General features: G+C 43.0%; 1 protein-coding gene across 3 annotated transcripts; it reads right to left on the reverse strand.

Moving 5' to 3' along the window:
• Window positions 1-1,307: 1,307 nt before the first annotated feature.
• On the reverse strand, window positions 1,308-3,879 carry LOC308398928 (phospholipase D1-like). 3 transcript variants are annotated; one of them, XM_080885822.1, is made up of 4 exons: window positions 3,253-3,879; window positions 2,715-2,963; window positions 2,198-2,291; window positions 1,308-1,855 (listed from the first exon to the last, which is right to left on the reverse strand). In XM_080885822.1, the coding sequence occupies exons 1-3, from the start codon at window positions 3,472-3,474 to the stop codon at window positions 2,238-2,240; spliced, it is 525 nt and encodes a 174-aa protein (XP_080741948.1). In that variant the 5' UTR covers window positions 3,475-3,879; the 3' UTR covers window positions 1,308-1,855; window positions 2,198-2,237. The 3 variants fall into 3 exon arrangements, 2 of the variants coding, with proteins under 2 accessions (XP_080741948.1, XP_080741947.1); XM_080885821.1 differs by having other exon boundaries at window positions 1,318-1,859; window positions 3,253-3,869; XR_013972037.1 differs by lacking the exon at window positions 2,715-2,963 and having other exon boundaries at window positions 1,332-1,859; window positions 3,253-3,569.
• Between the last annotated feature and the right edge of the window lie 15,938 nt (window positions 3,880-19,817).

Below are 19,817 nucleotides of genomic sequence, written 5' to 3' on the forward strand. Positions count from 1 at the left end.
ACTAAGCCTAACAGGGGACAGGTACTTCTGCCCAACCTGGCAGCCACAAAGTGAACTCATTTAGGTAAAGATAACCACATGCACCTAACCAGCCTGCACCAGCCTGACATTTCTTCCTCCTAAGTAAAAACGAATGGATGGATTGAACTTAAAGTCTCAGCTCAGTTTTCTATTTTGACCACCTACACCCCAAGATACTCTTTTAAAAAGTGTTGTTTTCAGATCCCTTTGAAGTTCATAAAGGGCCTGTTCATTTTCATTCAGATGTTTTATTACATAAATGTTACTGTTTTCTTTTGATCTATGCTCCCACTACACTGCACCTCTACAAACAACAATGCCACGGACTGTCAGTTGCTTTTACATGCTATAAACATGAGTAGGTTTGATCAGAGTTTCAGTTATCAAAGAAAAGACAAACTGAGCAAAAAGAAGGAAAAAAAGACCAACTTCTTCCCAACTGACAAGAAAAATACTCGTCATGTTTTCATAATAAAGGATCAGGCTCCCCATTTATGACAGCTTGGACCAATAATGTATGTTACACTGATGCTACTGTAGAGACAGGGTCAACATCTCTATTTAAATATAATTAATATACAAAACACAATCAAAGTTATACATGAATTATTCATTATTTTTACTATTGATAAAATTCATGTATACTAATCAAGGTTATACATGAGTAACGACATTATTAATAATGATTAATAATAATAATTCTAATGCCAACATGATGACTGTTCATAGCTCCTGCTTTGAAATACTGAACTTAAACACTGACCTGATGAAAGATCACAATTCACAGTGGCCCACTGTCAGAATCATTCTGAATATAAACTCATCGAGTTAATCTGAACCTTTCTCAAATGTGCTGTGAATAAATGCTGCTGCAAGCCACTGTGGGAAAGCTGTGTTATTATCATGGAAACATCTGTGACACATTCACAGAGGACGAGGACACAAAGGGACGACACGCAGAGGCTGTGTTAAAGTCAAAAATCCAAATCTTTAGTCCTAAACAGGCAGTGGTTACAAACAGGAAGACGAGCAGTCCATTAAACAGTCTACAGGGTCAAACATACAGAGAATTCAAACAGCTATTAAAAACAAATAACTGGACACTGAAAAACTTCAGTGATGTGTGAGGCACCAAAGGGAAGCAGCTGAGTATATTCAATGAATTCTCTTCAAATACAAAGACAGAAACTCCTACAGGCAGCATGCAAACTGAGCAGGATACACAAAGATCAGAGATTACAAAATAAATCAGACAAGGATTTCAAACTTACTGAGAGCAAGGCCTCTGTTACAAATCTGTCTAATAGAGAAACATGCTGTACAGATACAATACGGTCAGTGTTCATGGTCATTTAAAAACTGGCTCTACCTGAACCACTTCAATATTTTATGAAGTCACTGAGTCGACCATTTCTACAGTTTGTTTCCTTCATTGCAGTTAGAGTGCGGCTGGTAAGGATGAAAACACACACAGAGCGTAAATTGTCTTTGTTAGTAACAAACGTCAGCAAAGAAAAGACAAAACACTCAAACACTCTCATGATATTCATGAATCATTAGAAAGCATCCAAACATTCTGCTCGTGGACTTTTACAGTCTTATTTGCACTCGCTCATCTTCATAATCATCCTGATCAATACATGACAGGGGAGGCTTTGAGGTAGGCGGGGCTCTCTGCTGATGTCAGCATGAAAGGCAGGACCAGCGTCTGCCACATGTTGGTGAAACATCACAGTACACTGGCGTGGTTTCCTTTCCAGATGTTGGACGTTTGACACTTCAACGTTGAGGCCAACAAGAAGACACAGTTTTGGGTCGGGTTGCTGCAGGGTTTCTAACTGAGCAAAAGCAGAAGCACACAGACCAACAGGGATCAGATGCTGAGTGTTAGAGGAACATCTGTGCTGATCACTGAATGCTGCTGTGGTCTCTTGTTGAAGTTGGCTGGTGGGACAGTCTAATAGTGATATCCTGCCCATCGGAGGAACACTTTTAAAAACACATGCAATACTTTGTTTGTATTACAGTCACAGTTTATGTTATTTTTGTCCTTTAAAAGTGTTGCTGTACTATAAAGTCCTATAATTTGAGGCTAAAATGGCTCAGAGAGTCTCTCTCTCAGAGGATCTCCTTTGAAAGTGGAGACGGCTTTATCCGCTGATCCACGTCACTTTACCTGGATGTTTTCTTTGAAGCTGGATGAAGACTCCTCTCCCTCACTCCTGCTGCAGCTGTGTGGTCCAGTTGGCCTCTGAGGTCACAGTCAACATCTGTAGCAGAAGAGGGGAAATAAAAGTCCAGGTTACCAAAACTGGGAGCTTTTCCAAAATAGAGCGTAACTGGACTTTTTCAGCCTTACAGGCAGATAGTCGTCTGAAGCTGCAGCTTTTTCTTTTTAGCTTTTTCCAATCTCTGCTCTCGGCTTTCTTTGAGAACATGTCTGCTTTCTTGGCATGGGTCTGTCTGCTGTTGGTGAAGAGACTAAATCCACATACTCGCTACTAAGATCTCCTCAAGTAGTCTCAACCAGATTACAGTTTAAGAGTAAATGTCTCCTGAGAGTTTCACCTTGGGGAGATGCTGTCTTGCTAACATGCAATCATGAGCATTAATCTATGAGGTGAAAAAGTCATTTTAAAAGCTCCAGCCACAAGTTTTATTTCATCTGTGTTTTGGTCAGAGTCCCATCAGACCTCCAGAATGGTGTCAGAGTGTTTTCTATCCACGTGATGAGCACAGGCCTCAGGTCCAGACCTCCACGGGCACCATAGCCTCTTTGGAGCTAATAGGTGCAAGAAGGTTTTGTTGGGATAGGAACTGAAGAGGAAACTGACGAGGAAGGCAAGGATCTTCTTCAGCTCCTCCGAGCTGGGACCTCTTTGTGTAGGCCACCATTGGCCAGGTAGCCCTCCAGCATCGCTGGATGGCCGACAGTGGAAAACCTAGAGGAGTAGGAGAGAAACAGCAGCTTGGAGCATGTCTTTATACTGTTTAGTTTTTAGAGCCACAGACTTTCTTTTAATGTCATTGTTCAGGATCTATGACTGATTATGTATTTATTGTATTCCTCCATGACTGTGTGACAGCAAGTGGAAAAAACCAGCTTCACCTTTGTTGATATGCTTGTAATTTTAATATTGATTAAATGGCCATGAAATAATAGAAAGCTCATATATGAAAATGTATTTTAAGAAGTAAAATGTTAATCTGAGTACAAAGGAGTACACTCACCTTCTGGTAGATGGAGGTGTAGCGAGCGCTGGTGAACATCCAGGCCTCCTCGTAGAACTGATCACTGATTGGATCCAAAACATCGATGGAGGATCTGTGTAAGCGCTGAGGATCGTCCTGATGGACAGAACAGAAGGAGAGTGAGACAAGTGAAGATATACTAAACAACACTGTGACATGAACTGAGCCACACACAGTTTGATTCACAGGTGATTGACACATTATTTGACCACGAGCAATCTTTTCTGGTTTGACGCCGTCTTTGTAGCCAGAAACCAGCTCTCTCCTCGGCTTCCTCCACTACACGCTTCCCCCACGCCAGTCTCCTCCGTCACTATAAAGGGGAGAGTCATGAGCTCCATCACCCTCACCTGTGCCGTCCAACGTCCCGCCACCAGCCTCCACTGCAGCAGGCCAGAGACCACACCCCTGCCACAATAAGTAAAAGTATATCCTTGCTGTACCCTTAATGCTAAATGTGCTAAATTAACCGCTGCCTTTGCCCCTTTGGGATTATTCTTATGTCACTGGGATGTTGACCTTTGACCTTCACATTAGAGAGATGGGCAGACATAATTAGTGTATGAATTTTAAAGTAACAGGTAATAAAGAGAGTGTAGCAAATGTAGTCAGGTTTATTACTCTGTATCACACATGAGTGCCCGAGGGAGGCGGGGCTGACTGGGGAGACACAGGAAACAGAGAGACAGGGCTGACTCGACATGAAACGTGGGACACGGGAACAGAAACTAAACACAGGCTGAAATGAACACTGAGGGAGGGAGAACTAAGATTACTGAGAGCCTGATAAATAAGAAGAACAAAAACCAAGAAAAACAAGAGTCAAAGAAAACCAAAAACACAAAGCATTGGGCCAGGACCCACTGCTGTGACATTTATATGTGATAAAAACATTAAAAACTGCTCACATGTTGAAATCTTTCTACGTATACTTTAGGTTCAGCTCTCCAGCCTGGCATTTGGTTAAGCATGATTCAAACATATGATTTTGTTTAACTGGTTTTAATTATAGTTACTTTTTGTGAACATTTGTTGCAGCATTTAAAAATACATCATTTATTTTCAAACTTTTATTTGATTTAGAGCATCATATTTGACCAACGTAAATGTTTTAATTTCATATAAAATAACTGAAACAGTGAACTAAATATCTGAAATCTTTCCTTCCTTAAAAGTTATAATCCTACTTAAGTTATAGTGCAAATGCTTAAGCAACAAATATACTTGATGCTAATTAATTAATATTTCCCTTTGATGTTGCAACTATGCGGTCACTTCTGTCTTTAAACAAAATAATATTTTCCAGTTACAGAAATCATAAAGTCCAAACTAAAGTGCTACTGTTGCTATATGCATTTTATATAAATCATGGATGATGGTCCTGACATGAAGGACGAGAAAGTTACAGGTTGCATCCTTTGACTTTGTCTCCGTGCCTTTGGGCGATTTTCAGAAGGACAGATGTTTCTGTTCAATTCTTAAATCAATTTTTTCAAACACAAACACTATTTTAAAGCTTCTAGAGAGTAAAATATTAATGATAATTATAATAACAATAATAAAAACAAAAGCTCTCAGATCCATCAAACCAAGCAGCAGAAAGAACAATAACTGAAGAGAAAACTTTAACCTTGTAGACTTCATTATGTTCCAGCTGCTCTACAGACGCTGTGACCTCGAACTTAAGCAGGTCGTAACGTATGTGCAGCTCAATAACTTCATAATCAATTCAATTAAATCTTTATTGGCAGACTTCATGTCCATAAAAACAAGACAAGAAAAAAAACACACAACTCCCCCACACACACACACACACACACACACACACACAACACAAGGTATAAACCATTAAATATATATATATGTATATAAATAAGTATATAAAGCATTTGTAAAAATATAAAACCATAATATACATAAAACACAATTACTTAAAATAAATCAATAAGTACACAAACACTTTAACCAGTGCTTTCTGAGACTGGATGAGTAACGGGAACCACTCACTGTCGGATCTGTAAGTGCTAAAATTATACTGTTACTCGAACCATCCAGTCGTTCTCTAAAATTGAACATTAACTTTCTTAAAAGTGCTTTAAAAGTCCAGACACCCACAGCTACAAACATCTGGCTGGCACTACCACTTCTAGGTATCCTGCAAAGGATTCTCATCGCATCATTATATGCAACATGCAGCTTCTGCATGCTACATTGTTTGTAGGATGACCACAAGGGGGCAGTATATAGCGGTGTGCAATACGCTTTAAACAAAGCCACTTTAACTGGAAGTGAACAAAAGCTGAATTTGCGTGCAATAGTATTTGCCTGCACATAGAGCTTACACCGTTGTCTGTATATGTCATCATCATCATTCATTTGCTCAGTAATAAAGTGACCGAGGTATTTCACCTTTTTATGAACTTCAAGAGTTTTTTGTGCCAGTTTAAACAAAGGGAAATTTAGCTGTTTATCCTGCTTGGTTCTACATATCAAAACAGCACTTTTAGCAGCATTGTACTTCATATCATATTGTACACCATATTCAGTACAGACATTAAGAAGATCCTGTAACCCAGCACTGCTTGGACTAAAAACAACCAGGTCATCTGCATACATGAGATGATTTATCAGTGCTTTACCTAATATACACCCAGTGTTACAGGCTCTCAGCTGTATGGACAAATCATCAACATATAAATTAAATAAAATTGGAGACAAAATCCCACCCCGTCTAACACCATTGCTGACACCAAAGGGGGCAGAAATACTGCTTCCCCATTTAACCTGCATGTTCTGATGAGCGTACCAGTAAGAGAGAATCCTCACGATGTATTGAGGAACTCCGCGTCTCTTCATTTTATCAAAAAGTTTTCTGTGGTTCACTCGATCAGAAGCCTGAGAGGCATCAATGAAACACATGAGGACAGATGAATTTTTAGCCCTATACGACCTGACTATTTCCTTGAGTGCATATATGCACATGTCAGTGCCGTGCTTTGGTTTGAAGCCAAACTGATTATCCAGAGAAGAGATGAACTCACTAACTCTATCAAACAAGATTCTTTCTAACACCTTAGATAAAATACTGGCTAGTGCAATCGGCCTGTAATTATCCAAACAGCTCACTTTTGCAGCTTAGTCTTTCATAACTGGTACCAGTAAAATACACAGCATTGAGTCTGGTAATATGCCATGAATCATAAACCCAGTGAAACAGAGCGCTAGAAGAGGAGCTAGCCTTACACTAGCATGTTTTAAATGTTCTGCAGTGATGTGATCCAAACCAGAGGATTTATTATCAGACAACCTATGAATGGCTTCATATACTTCACGTGTCCTTACACTTATTGTGTCATTACTCATGTCAAGATTGTCCTCATATGGATCACTTTTTATACAGTTAAACAACGCACTGTAATGCTGTCTCCATAATGCTGCAATGTTATCTGCCCCAGAAACACCTTCAACAGTTGATGGTAGAGATGGTTTACAGTTATTAAGAGCTTTCACCTCTTTCCAAAAATCTGTCATATTATTACACAGCATTTTCCTGGCCAAAGAAACTGCTCTTAGCATTTGCTCATTTTTAGTTATAAAGCGAACAGCGTACTTATATCTGGCATTCGCACATTTTTTCTGTTCAAATTCTGGGCCTTGTTTAGGTCTTCCAGCCATGACCCAACATTTATAAGCTATGCGAGCTTCATCATGGTACATGGATACATGTTCTTTCCAGCCAGGTCTGATGTTAGGTTTCTTATGCTTATATTGTTTATCAAGCAGTGTACCACTTTCATGCAGAGCAGTCACTATATCATCATACATGGAGCAGAGTAAATGTTTATGCACAGCATTCTTACAGTTGACATCCTTGCACAAAATAGCTTCTTTGGGCAAAGAAATGTTGTTCAGATGTATATCGGTATTACTATGATAAGCTAAGAAATCATCTTCACTACAAGCTGACCAGTCTAATTTTACACTGGTAGCAATATTGTTTCCAGTTGTTGCTGGCATTTGTTCCACATTCACAGTAAAACCAAAAGGTATATGATCTGACACAGTTACCTCATACCTGATAGTCATGTTTGCTAAAGCTGCATGTCCATCAGCTGTACAGATACAGTGGTCCAGCCATGATGTACTATGCCAGGCTTCACTTATGTATGTATAGCTATCTGCAGGCAGCAACACTTTGGTAGACAGGATAAGATTATTAACTTGACAGAAGTGAGTTAAGTGGTCAGCAAACTGAGAACTGCTGTCTGTGAGATCAGCATTAAAATCACCCAAAACATATATGCTGTAAGTATCGTTGTCTTGAATAAATGCATTAATAAAAGCCAGCCTACTGAGGTATTCTTGCTCATTTTGACAAGATTCATAGGGAGAATAAATATTAAGAATGATAAAACTACTATTGTTCTGTGTATATTGTATACCAATACACCAGTCTACATCCAGTCTAATGGGCTTTATCACAGGGTCTATTTTTTTTGTCCCAAAGCACAGCAACCCCTCCAGGTATTCTGCCTCTGACTATAGCTGTGCTGAGATCAGTTGTTGATTCCCCCACTCCCAAAAAACTTGCATTTAGACAGTTAAGTTTTCCCAGGTCCTGTTTGGACAACCATGTCTCCTGCAAGCATAAAATGTCACATTCTGCAAGCAGACTGTCCACAACAATCCGTCGAGCTTTGTCCCCTGCACTCTGTCCCAAACGTAGACCATGACAGTTGTAAGATAATATCCTAATAGACATCTTCATGTTGATACGTTGGTACCAGAAGGCGCAGTTATCTCCCCTGCTGGATCCACTGAGCTTGGCACCACCGTACCGAGCTTACGAGGTTCATAAAAACGCCGGACCAGAGCCCCTTCAGGCCAGAGTTCAGGATTGTACATTTCACCCACATCATTACATTCAGCAGTAACCTTGAAAGAGCTGAACCTGCTACGTTTACTAGCAATTTTTTGACAGGTCACATCTCTTTTAAGTTTCTCTCTCAAATACAGAGCAAGAGTTTCTGCATCTACATCCAGGGCAAATATAGTGGCAAACACGCTCACCAATTTAGACCCTGTGGTATTTAGGCAGCAGAACAACTAAGAATAACAACTACAAATAATGTTTTTAGGTTTCTGTTGTACTGCAAGGTTCTGTACAGGAGAACCAAACCAAGAGCAAATATTACGTCTCATTTACACCTGAGCACGAAGAGCCATCAACATTTAGCAAATTGAATCATCTTTGTTTAGATGCAAGAAGAATCATATAGAAATGAAAAAGTAGAAATATAAATCCAGAGCAAAGATATCCTCTAATTCAGCGTAGCACACGTGCAGCTGCTGCGATTCACGTAAGCATTCGGCTCGTCGCTGTTGCAGATTTTTCTCTCGCTGTTCTGGCTCACAGCGCTGCAAACACAGAAATAAATATCCCCAAAGGTGTGAAAGGGAGCTAATTAGTAAGAGTATTGTTACTCTCCGCAGGAGTAGTCCAGCAGTAGAAATCAGTCCAATAACAAGGTGTGTAACATCTAGCAGGGTGACAGAAAAACCCAGGGTAACTTCTAAGGACCTCAACGTCTCTCTCACATTGTGTTTTTTAAACATGCTTCCATTTGTCACTTCAGTCTTTACTCTGAAATACAGGAAGAGAAATCATGGCTGAAACAATTTCTCATGAAACCAGGGGTGTGGTCCAACAGTCAGTTTGGTGAGGAAGGTTCCTAACTGAGAGAAGTGACCCAGAAGTATCTGTGTAGCAGCCACAATGAATCCAGATCATGAGCTTTATTAACTGATCAAAGTCTCTTCTTTCATCTTCTGTATCATTCAGTTTGCATTGGTAATGCCCATTATTGTAATGCTTTTTTAAGACCAGCAAAACTTTATTTCACTTTGGGTTAGCTGGGATAAGTGATGGATGGAGGGAATTTTACTTCAGCCACAGAAATCCTAAACAGGAAGGAGGAGCAGAGTTACAGTGGATCACTATCCAGCAGGGAAACAAGGTTTATTTCAATTTCTTGGCCATGAGTGAGATTTACTGAGTGGGCAAATTAGGGAGACGACACCATCAGATCCCGAGCCCTCCATGTGTTAATCAAGAGACGGCTGCTGTGCTACATCCATAAATAATGAATAAATTAGGAGCTAAAGCTGAAAGGACAGTTTATTTGTACCATCTTCACGTGAACACATTCAAGAACATCACAGATGAAGAAACATTAAAAACTTCCACACTACATAAAGCAAGAAAAATAGTTTTTCTTTCAGGTGGTTTCAGAAAAACAGAAACATCAAACATCTCCAAGACTCTCTTTGAAAGAACTAAAAACCTTTGTTCTCATGGTCCAATCATGAGTGAACTCCCCGATGAAGCCTTGTGTGCTAAAACATGTCAGAGTTTTAAAGGTTAAACATGAGTTTCCAAAACGTTTTGCTGGAGAACAATGAACTATTTGACTGAGTTTCAATCATTTACAGACGAGCAAAACCAGGACAGAGAAAAAAGGACAAAACTGACTCAGTAAAACACAGAAAAGAAGATCCCATGTAGATCTGTATTATGTAGAAGTTCAGCCCAGCAACCAGTTCAGTTCAACACAAGTTTAAATGATTCTATCTGAACTCTGTGGAGCCTGATCTCAAGCTTTTTGAGTCCGACACAGAAACCAGAGGATCTTTCTGTGTCTTCAGATTCACTGTGATCCAGTGATGGGAGTGATTTCAGCCCTGAGTGATCGCGCTGATGTTTGCACAGAGCAGACAATGAGGTGAATGTTTGGGCACATTGGTAACAGTGAAACAGTTTATTAGTAACGTGGGATCGTTTGTGTGCAGAGTATGAACTGAGATTCCTGAAGCTCTTGTCACACTGGTCACAGCTGTAGTTTCCTTCCATGTGTCCACGTTCATGAATGTTACGATTACCTGACTGTGAGAAGCTTCTCTCACAGTGTCTGCACTTGTGTGGTTTCTCTCCTGTGTGGACTCCTTTGTGTGTTTTAAGCTGACCTGCAGTGGTGAAGGATGACCCACACTGATCACAGAGGTGCTTTTTAACCCCACTGTGAATCAGTTCATGTCGTTTTAACTCACTTGGTGTGGTGAAGCTTCTCCCACATTCTTTGCAGTATTTCAGTTTGTCTCCAGTGTGTCTACGTTGATGTACTTTTAGGGTCTTTTGCTGACTGAAAGTTTTTCCACAGAGGTCACAATGAAAGTCTTTCCCACCACCACAGTGATGACAGGGTTGAGAACTGGATCCATCTGTGTCGCTCTGCTTCTAAACAAAGACACAAAGACAGTGTAAGTCAGTCCTTCAACATTTGTATCCTGAACGTCGCCTGAAATAAAGAGCATCTCTGCAGACGTCCAACTACATTTGACTGTTTCAGTTAACACACTCAGTTTACTGGGCTGCAATAACTACAATACTACCACCATAATACTACAGTAATACTAAAATCATAACTGAAAGGAAAATCTGAATAATCACTCAGAGCTGCTTTTCCATGCAGTAGAATTGCTAACATGCTAACACAGTTTAATGAGCAGAGTTGTTCCAAACATCCATCCGTCTTCATCCGCTTTATCCGGAGCCGGGTCGCGGGGGCAGCAGCCTAAGCAAAGAGGCCCAGACCTCCCTCTCCCCAGCCACCTCCTCCAGCTTATCCGGGGGAACACCAAGGCGTTCCCAGGCCAGCCGAGAGATATAATCTCTCCAGCGTGTCCTGGGTCTGCCCCGGGGCCTCCTCCCGGTGGGACATGCCTGGAACACCTCACCCAGGAGGCGCCCAGGGGGCATCCTTGTCAGATGCCCGAACCACCTCAGCTGGCTCCTTTCGATGTGGAGCAGTAGCTGCTCTACTCTGAGCCCCTCCCGGATGGCCGAACTTCTCACCCTATCTCTAAGGGAGAGGCCAGCCACCCTTCGGAGGAAGCTCATTTCTGCCGCTTGTATCCGCGATCTCGTTCTTTCGGTCACTACCCACAGCTCGTGGCCATAGGTGAGGGTAGGGACGTAGATCGACCGGTAAATTGAGAGCTTCGCTTTTACACTCAGCTCCCTCTTCACCACGACGGACCGGTGCAGCGTCTGCATTACTGCAGCTGCAGCCCCAATCCGTCTGTCGATCTCCGGCTCCCTTCTCCCATCACTCGCGAACAAGACCCCGAGATACTTGAACTCCTCCACTTGGGGCAGGAACTCATCCCCGACCCGGAGTGGGCACTCCACCCTTTTCCGGCTGAGAACCATGGCCTCAGATTTGGAGGTGCTGATCCTCATTCCCGCTGCTTCACACTCGGCTGCGAACCGTTCCAGTGCGAGCTGGAGGCCCTCACCCGATGGAGCCAACAGAACCACATCATCTGCAAAAATCAGAGATGAGATTCTGAGGCCACCAAAGCGAAAGCCCTCCGCCACTTGGCTGCGCCTAGAAATCCTGTCCATAAAAATTATGAACACAACCGGAGACAAAGGGCAGCCCTGGCGGAGCCCATCACCCACCGGGAACGAGTCCGACTTATTGCCGGCAATGCGAACCAAGCTCTTGCAACGGTTGTATAGGGATCGAATGGCCCGTAGCAATGGGCCAGACACCCCATACTCCCGCAACACCTCCCACAGGACACCCCGAGGGACACGGTCGAATGCCTTCTCCAAGTCCACAAAACACATGTAGACTGGTTGGGCAAACTCCCATGCACCCTCAAGTATCCTGGAGAGGATAAAGAGCTGGTCCAGTGTTCCGCGACCAGGACGAAAACCGCATTGTTCCTCCTGTATCCGAGGTTCGACTAGCGGACGAACTCTCCTTTCCAGCACCCTGGCATAGACTTTCCCAGGGAGGCTGAGGAGTGTGATCCCCCTGTAGTTGGAACACACCCTCCGGTCCCCCTTCTTAAAGATGGGGACCACCACCCCGGTCTGCCAGTCCACAGGTACTGCCCCTGATCTCCACGCAACATTGCAGAGGCGTGTCAACCAGGACAGCCCTACAACGTCCAGAGCCTTCAGGAACTCGGGGCGGACCTCATCAACACCAGGGGCTCTGCCACCAAGGAGTTGTTTAACTGCCTCAGTGACCTCGCCCCCGGAAATTGGCGGGTCATTCCCCTCATCCCCAGACTCTGCTTCCTCCTTGGAAGATGTGTCAGTAGGATTAAGGAGGTCCTCGAAGTATTCCTTCCACCGCCTGACAATTTTCTCAGTCGACGTCAGTAGCGCTCCGCCAGCACTATACACAGTGCAGGTAGAGCACCGCTTTCCCCTCCTGAGACGCCTGACGGTTTGCCAGAATCTCTTCGAGGCAGTCCGAAAGTCTTTTTCCATGGCCTCTCCGAACTCCTCCCACACCCGAGTGTTTGCTTCAGCCACTGCCCGAGCCGCATTCCGCTTGGCCTGTCGATACCTGTCGGCTGCCTCCGGAGTCCCACAGGCCAACCAAGCCCGATAGGACTCCTTCTTCAGCCTGGTGGCTCCCTTCACCTCTGGTGTCCACCATTTGGTTCGGGGATTACCACCGCGGCAGACACCAACCACCTTGCGGCCGCAGCTCAATGCAGCAGCTTCGGCAATGGAGACGCTGAACATGGTCCATTCGGACTCAATGTCCCCAGTCTCCCTCGGAATGCTGTTGAAGCTCTGCCGGAGGTGTGCGTTGAAGATCTCGCGGACTGGGGCCTCTGCTAGACGTTCCCAGCACACCCTCACTACGCGTTTAGGTGCACCAGGTCTGTCCAGCGTCCTCCCCCGCCACCTGATCCAACTCACCACCAGGTGGTGATCAGTTGACAGCTCAGCCCCTCTCTTTACCCGAGTGTCCAGAACATATGGTCGCAGGTCTGCTGATACGATTACAAAATCGATCATCGACCTACGGCCTAGAGCGTCCTGGTGCCACGTGCACTTATGGACACTCTTATGTTTGAACAGGGTGTTCGTTATGGCCAAACTGTGATTAGCACAGAAGTCCAATAACAAAGGACCGCTCGGGTTCAGATCAGGGAGGCCGTTCCTCCCAATCACGCCCCTCCAGGTCTCGCTGTCGTTACCCACGTGAGCATTGAAGTCTCCCAGCAGGACAACAGAGTCTCCAGGTTGAGCACCCTCCAGCACCCCCCCCCCCCAGGGACTCTAAGAAGGCTGGGTACTCTGAACTGCCACTCGGCGCATAAGCGCAGATGACAGTCAGGACCCGTTCCCCGACCCTAAGGCGCAGGGAACAAACCCTCTCGTCCACCGGGAAAAACCCCAACGTACCGGCAGCAAGCCGAGGGGATATTAGAATACCCACCCCAGCCCGCCGCCTCTCACCAGGGGCAACTCCAGACTGAGACAGAGTCCAGCCCCTCTCCAGGAGACTGGTTCCAGAGCCCAAGCCATGTGTAGAGGTGAGCCCGACTATATCTAGCCGGTACCTCTCAACCTCACGCACTAACTCAGGCTCCTTCCCCACCAGAGAGGTGACATTCCATGTCCCTATTGCCAATCTTGGCAGCCGGGGGTCAGTCCGCCAAGGCCTCCGCTCCTGGCCGCCACCCGGCACACAATGCACCCGACCCCTATGGCGCCTCCTGTGGGTGGTGGGCCTGCGGGAGGATGGGCCCATGTCTCCTCTTCGGGCTGTGCCCGGCCGGGCCCCATGGACTAAGGCCCGGCCACCAGACGCTCGCCCTCGGGCACCCTCCCCGGGCCTGGCTCCAGGGCGGGGCCCCGGTAACCCCATCCCGGGCAGGGTAAACTGTTCCCTCGGTGTCCTTTTCATAAGGGTCTTTTGTTTGTTCCAAACAGTCAGGCTAAAATGACAAGATAACAATATAAATACATACCTCACAGTAGCTGCACTTGTAGAGTCTCTTTCTGGTGTGGATCTGTTGGTGTTGTCTCAGGTCATGTGGAGATTTAAAAGTCTTCTCACACAGGTCACATCGATAAGGTCTCTCCTCAGTGTGGGTAAACATGTGTCGTTGTAAGTGTGCATCTGTTGTAAACTGTTTGCCACACTGTTCACAGCAGTACACATCATGTCTGATGTGAATGCGTAGGTGTTTATTTCGGGGCCCTCTCTGGCTGAAAGTTTTTCCACAGATGTCACAGCTGTATGGCTTAATTCCAGAGTGGGTAACTAGATGACTCTGTAAGTGGCTACTGTGAGTAAAACCCTTCCCACACTCGTCACAGCTGTATGCCTTAATTCCAGAGTGGGTAACTAGATGCCTCTGTAAGTTGCTACTGTGAGTAAAAGCTCTGCCACATTGATCACAGCTGTACGCTCTAACTCCACTGTGGATGAGTTGGTGTCTTGTTAGGGAACCCTTCAAGGAAAAAGACTTTCCACACAAGTCACAGCTGAACGGTCTCTCTCCAGTGTGGATGACCTGATGCTGTTTTAGTGAAGCCCTCACAGTAAAACCCTTCCCACACTCGTCACAGCTGTGTTTTTTCTCTCCCTTTCTTCTGTGAGGTTTGTCGGCCTCCTGAGAGCGCTGACTTCTGGCTCCATGTTGGTCCTGCAGTGACAGAGATACAAACAGAGGCAGTGAGTGAAATGCAGTCGTGGAACAAACTCAACCTTCAAACTCCATTAACACTAGTTTTAAACCTGAAGGTGGAGCGTGGCACCAAACACCTTAAAGGTCTCTTATCCCCACCTGCTGGTAGTTCTAACACATTACATCCAACCTGCTGTTAAAGATAATTCATGACTGTTCAAACACTAAAATCATGCACACACACACACACACACACACACACACACACACACACACACTGTTAAGGTTCAAAAATTGAGGAAGGAGAGTACAAACCACCATGGTCCAGAAGCTCTTGGTCAAACAATGATTTTAATGACTACACACGTGTGGGAAGAACACTCTGTACGCAGACAGCAAGTGATCTCCGACTTAATCAAAGCATAAACAGATATTTTATACCGTCAGGGTTTGATTTACTGACGCCCCTTCATGCGTCACAGACAGGATATATACACATACGTCAATATCAAAACCACAACGACTTTTGACACAATTTAAAAGAACAATTGTCTTCTATCTTCATAACAGGTGCTTCCTGTCACTGCCGGATGCTCGCTTGTCATCTTGGCACCTCAGCAGCAGTTCTGCGACAAACTGCTCTTTTTGCAACCCCAAGCAAAACATGATTAAACTTTCACCTATAAATGATTCTCTCTAACTGAGTGTGTGTGTGTCTGTGTGCTAACCACAATTGCACCCTGTTTCACCTCGCCGACTAGCTCCTGACCTCTAACCAGACAGAGAGACAGAAGCCACCCTCAGATATGTAATAACCGAACTGAAACTATGTATGTGTCATCTACTAAATAAATGTTTTAATCAAGAACCCCTACTAAAAGCTTAATACAAGAATATGAACATATAAAAGATATTAAAATGAACTGTTGTGTAAGCATGTATTGCAATTCCTTCTATGTTCTAGTTTTCCCTCAGCATGGATCATCTAGACACTCTCACTAGTGAAGCTTTAGACCATTAATGAACCTGAACATCAACTCAAATAAGCACAGATATGCAATATGTATAAAATAGTTCTAACTGCACCTGGAATACAAAGTTAATTTAATACCTGTATGCATAAAACCTTAAAGCCTTCTTAAAGCTATCTGTTACATTGTTAAAGCAATGATCAATTTGAATAACCTACAACCCACAACACACACACACACACACACACACACACACACACACACACACACACACACACACACACTATTTTATAATTTAGATTATTTTGTTGTTTCCTATTACATATTTCTATAATTTGTGTAGATTTATACAGAATTATTCAGTGATAATAAATCCTATGTTTGTTTATTCTAAAGGAACCCCGTTAGCTTCCACAACAGATGTTGCTTGTCTTCCGTCAAATACTCACACAAAATATTACACAATAAAGTCGATTCAAGATATCCACATAATTTCACTCTTACATCCACAGTGAGGTTTCACAATTGTTCAAATATAAGCAATCAATAATAATAATATCAATAACATTGAGGCACATTACACAAATTTCAAAAACAAATCATGTCTTACAATATTTACAACAACTAAAAGCTCTGTAAATCGGCTTTTAAGTGTTCATTGAAGTTTTGAATAATTCTCTAATTTTTTAAGGCAACTTATTCCACTTAAAAGTTGCTCTAAATGTAACAGTTTTACAAAACGTTACTTTTAACTCGAGCATTTACTAAGTTGCAGCTTGTTGAAAACTGTGTAATATGATGATGTATTTCATCTGGATACTGCAGCTGAGCAGAATAAATGTGGTGTGTTTAACAGAATTGCTTTCTTTAGAACTACAAGTAAGCCATAGAATATTTTAGCCTGTACAGGAAGCCAAGAAAGGTTATTATGCATTTTATCAATATTAGTATAGTATGAACATCTTCACACTAATCTGGACGCCTTATTCTGGACTAACTGAAGTCTGTTAAGATCTGTCTCATTAGCTGCTGACCAAATGATTGAACAATACTCCAGATGAGACATTACTAGTGCATTAATGACATCTTTCATAATGAAGAAGTGATACACAAAGAGCATTTCATAGCCATAGCTATGCCTTGTCGGCAGAGTTATGTGACATTAGTGATGTTTGTACTTTCAGCGTTAACTTGGTTTTAAAGCCTTTAAAATATACGCCGTTCAATAGTCGACCTTAATCTGACAGAGAATGTGATGATTTTGTGGATAATTAAAGTCAGTCATATATCCACAAACACAACAAGCTGAAAGTCAGTGATGCTGCTCGGTTTGCAGTCCTGAACATCACGGCACAAGCAGGATTCACTGCACTGTTAATGTTAGCTGTGTTATATTGCTGCCTCTGTTCGGTGGTGTCGAGCCAAACGCACTTTAACGTGTGTTTGAACGAGCTGACGGTTCACTCGTTAAGCTGAAAGAAAGATGCTTTAATCACAGCAGTCACACATGTGTCCACTGCACCATCTGGAACTCTTCTTGTTTACACTCGTAATAACACAAACACTAAATCCTGCTTCTCTGTGCTGTTGTGTAGCAGTGTATACACCTGAGACTGTCACCTGTCTGTCTGTCTCTCTCTCTGTTTCTTTCTCTCTGATTGTGGAATAAAAGTATGAACATGTGTTTATAAGTTACACTTGTGTTTGAATCCTGCAGCTTATCACACATTTGATTTCCATGTGTGACGACTGCAAGTGTCCAGAGTGAGGACAGACTGAGGGACCCACTGCTGCACATCATCTGTGAGGCTTTGCAGCCCTGATGATCCACCAGGACAAACTCAGCAGTGTGTGAGGAAGAGGAGGAGGAAGAGCCAGCAGCAGCTGACAGATGGAGAGAATAGACAGACTGTTCCCTGTTTGTGAAGGACTGCTAGGAAAGTTTAACAGAACTGTCTGTGCTGAATCAGTCTTATTAGGTAATGTTCAAATAATGTGATCATCCCAGTGTTTCCAGTGTGGGAGAAAGTACTCAGGGCCTTCAAGTTACACACTATGAAAGGCAGCAACAAGTTTAATGTTCAGAAACCTAAAGTCTGTATCAGCAGCAGGATTAGGGATGGGTATCGAAAACCGGTTCTTGTTGAGAACCGGTTCCCACTGTTTCAATTCCTTGGAATCGATAAGGGAATCGTTTGAAAAAATGGCAAACGATTCCCTTATCGATTTCAGTCGCCCCGAATGACGTCACCACGTTGCGGAGCGTCATTTACCTGGCAGGAAACACGGCGCCTAAGCGGCTCAAACGCTCAAAAGTTTGATTATACTTGATGAGAACCGATGACAACAGGGCAACTTGCAAAGTAGATATTTCATTTAAGGGAGGAAACACTACGAATATGCAAAAGCATTTGCTCACAAAACACGCGATGACACGTGTTTTTAATACCGCTCCGGACTCATGACTCTCAACCCAGCAGCAGCGGTAACGTTTGCACATCCTCTCCCGTTAATGCGGCAGGTAAATAATCAACTAACAGTGCATATTATGTTAGCGCGATCTGCCTTATTACAAACCTGCCATTACTGTACATGTAGGTGACCATGATGAGAGAGACAGACAGAGTCTGGCTGGCGCTCGCTGGCAGTTCTCGCTGCAGTCTACCGGTAGCGTCTCCTTTCAGGCCAGGATAGACTAATGTCACCGAGCAGTGTCTAAGTTTGTGGTCAAAGGCTTGCACCCATTTGCCACAGCAGATGCCCCGATTTTTGGTAAGTGAATGTGTTTAATTGTAGGCAGGGACATTACAGGATATTCTTGTGTAATTGCCACAGAACAATTTATATTATACTTTGTTATTGCTACAGAAGAATATTTATTTTATTATTTTACATTTACAATTTTTTTTCCTGGGGACCCTGTGACACCCCATTGAAGAGCCGTAGGCTGGATCTCTTAAGATCTCACTGTTGGGTTTGTAAGGCCATGTTACTCCTAAATTTCTATCTTCTTCAAAGAGAAGATATAAAACAAAGTTCTAAGCTAATCGACCTTAGTGTTCTCTTTAAAAAAAAAAAAAAAAAAAATCGATAAGAGAATCGATAAAGAATTGAATCGTTAAACAGAATCGAAAATGGAATCGGAATCGTTAAAATCTTATCAATACCCATCCCTAAGCAGGATGGAGCTAAAAATAAATGTTGGTTTCAGTTCTATGAAGCTTTGAGTATTTTGGATCAGTAGCTGCTGTGTTTGTTGCATCATATTACTGTAACTGTTTATATGCTTTATATATTCTGAGCTAAGTTGATCTATAGTGTTACATCATATTCTATAAGGATGTTATGTGTTTGTAGACTTTCTGCCCAGTTTGACCCATTTAGCAGAAGTCAGCCTGTTTAAGGCTCTGATATCTATTCTGTGTGACTTACAGCAGTTATGACATGGTCTGATTTTCTCACCCAATAAAGGAATATTTCATATATCAGTCTACTCTTCATTCTATCAGACACAGTTATCACAGCTCCTACATTTGCTTTTTACACATATATGTAAGCAATGAGCCACATTTAGTACCAACATATTAAATGAACAATATTTGTCTCTTATATATGATACATCTATATAAACACTGTCACAGATACTTGTCTGTGAGTGAAGTGATTAATATAATAACTATAATATTGGCCATATTATATTTACATTACCACAGTGAGATGACTTTAGTCTCATGAACAACATCAGCTAATTGTTATTTACAGCTAATCTTAAACGACTGTTCAGCACAGAAATGAAGCCCAACAATCATGTTTCACAGTCCTGTGGTCTCAGCCTCAGATACTCATCAAATCACACAGAGCTCATGTAGAAACAAATGAACTAAATATGTTCTCCTTCATTTCTGTCAAACAAAGCTGTATGAAACGTTTCCAGCTGTTAGTATCATGGTTGCTAGGCAACCTGGGCAGCGCGACGGAGGATAGACGTCCCATTTCACGAGCCTACGAGCCTCGCACTTCGGCCTTAGCGGTCTTTGAGTACGCGGCCCTTGAGGACTTTAAAGC

This window comes from Rhamphochromis sp. 'chilingali' (assembly GCF_963969265.1).
Source record: "Rhamphochromis sp. 'chilingali' genome assembly, chromosome: 1".
Classification (NCBI taxonomy): domain Eukaryota; kingdom Metazoa; phylum Chordata; class Actinopteri; order Cichliformes; family Cichlidae; genus Rhamphochromis; species Rhamphochromis sp. 'chilingali'.

Excerpts from the sequence above, each read along its gene's own strand:
- LOC308398928 (XM_080885822.1), bottom strand. The coding sequence starts at position 3,474 with ATGTGTCAATCACCTGTGAATCAAACTGTGTGTGGCTCAGTTCATGTC. Across the intron at positions 2,964-3,252 it reads ACACCTCCATCTACCAGAAG|GTTTTCCACTGTCGGCCATC; the intron begins GTGAGTGTACTC and ends CTACTCCTCTAG. Across the intron at positions 2,292-2,714 it reads ACTCTGACACCATTCTGGAG|ATGTTGACTGTGACCTCAGA; the intron begins GTCTGATGGGAC and ends CTTCTGCTACAG.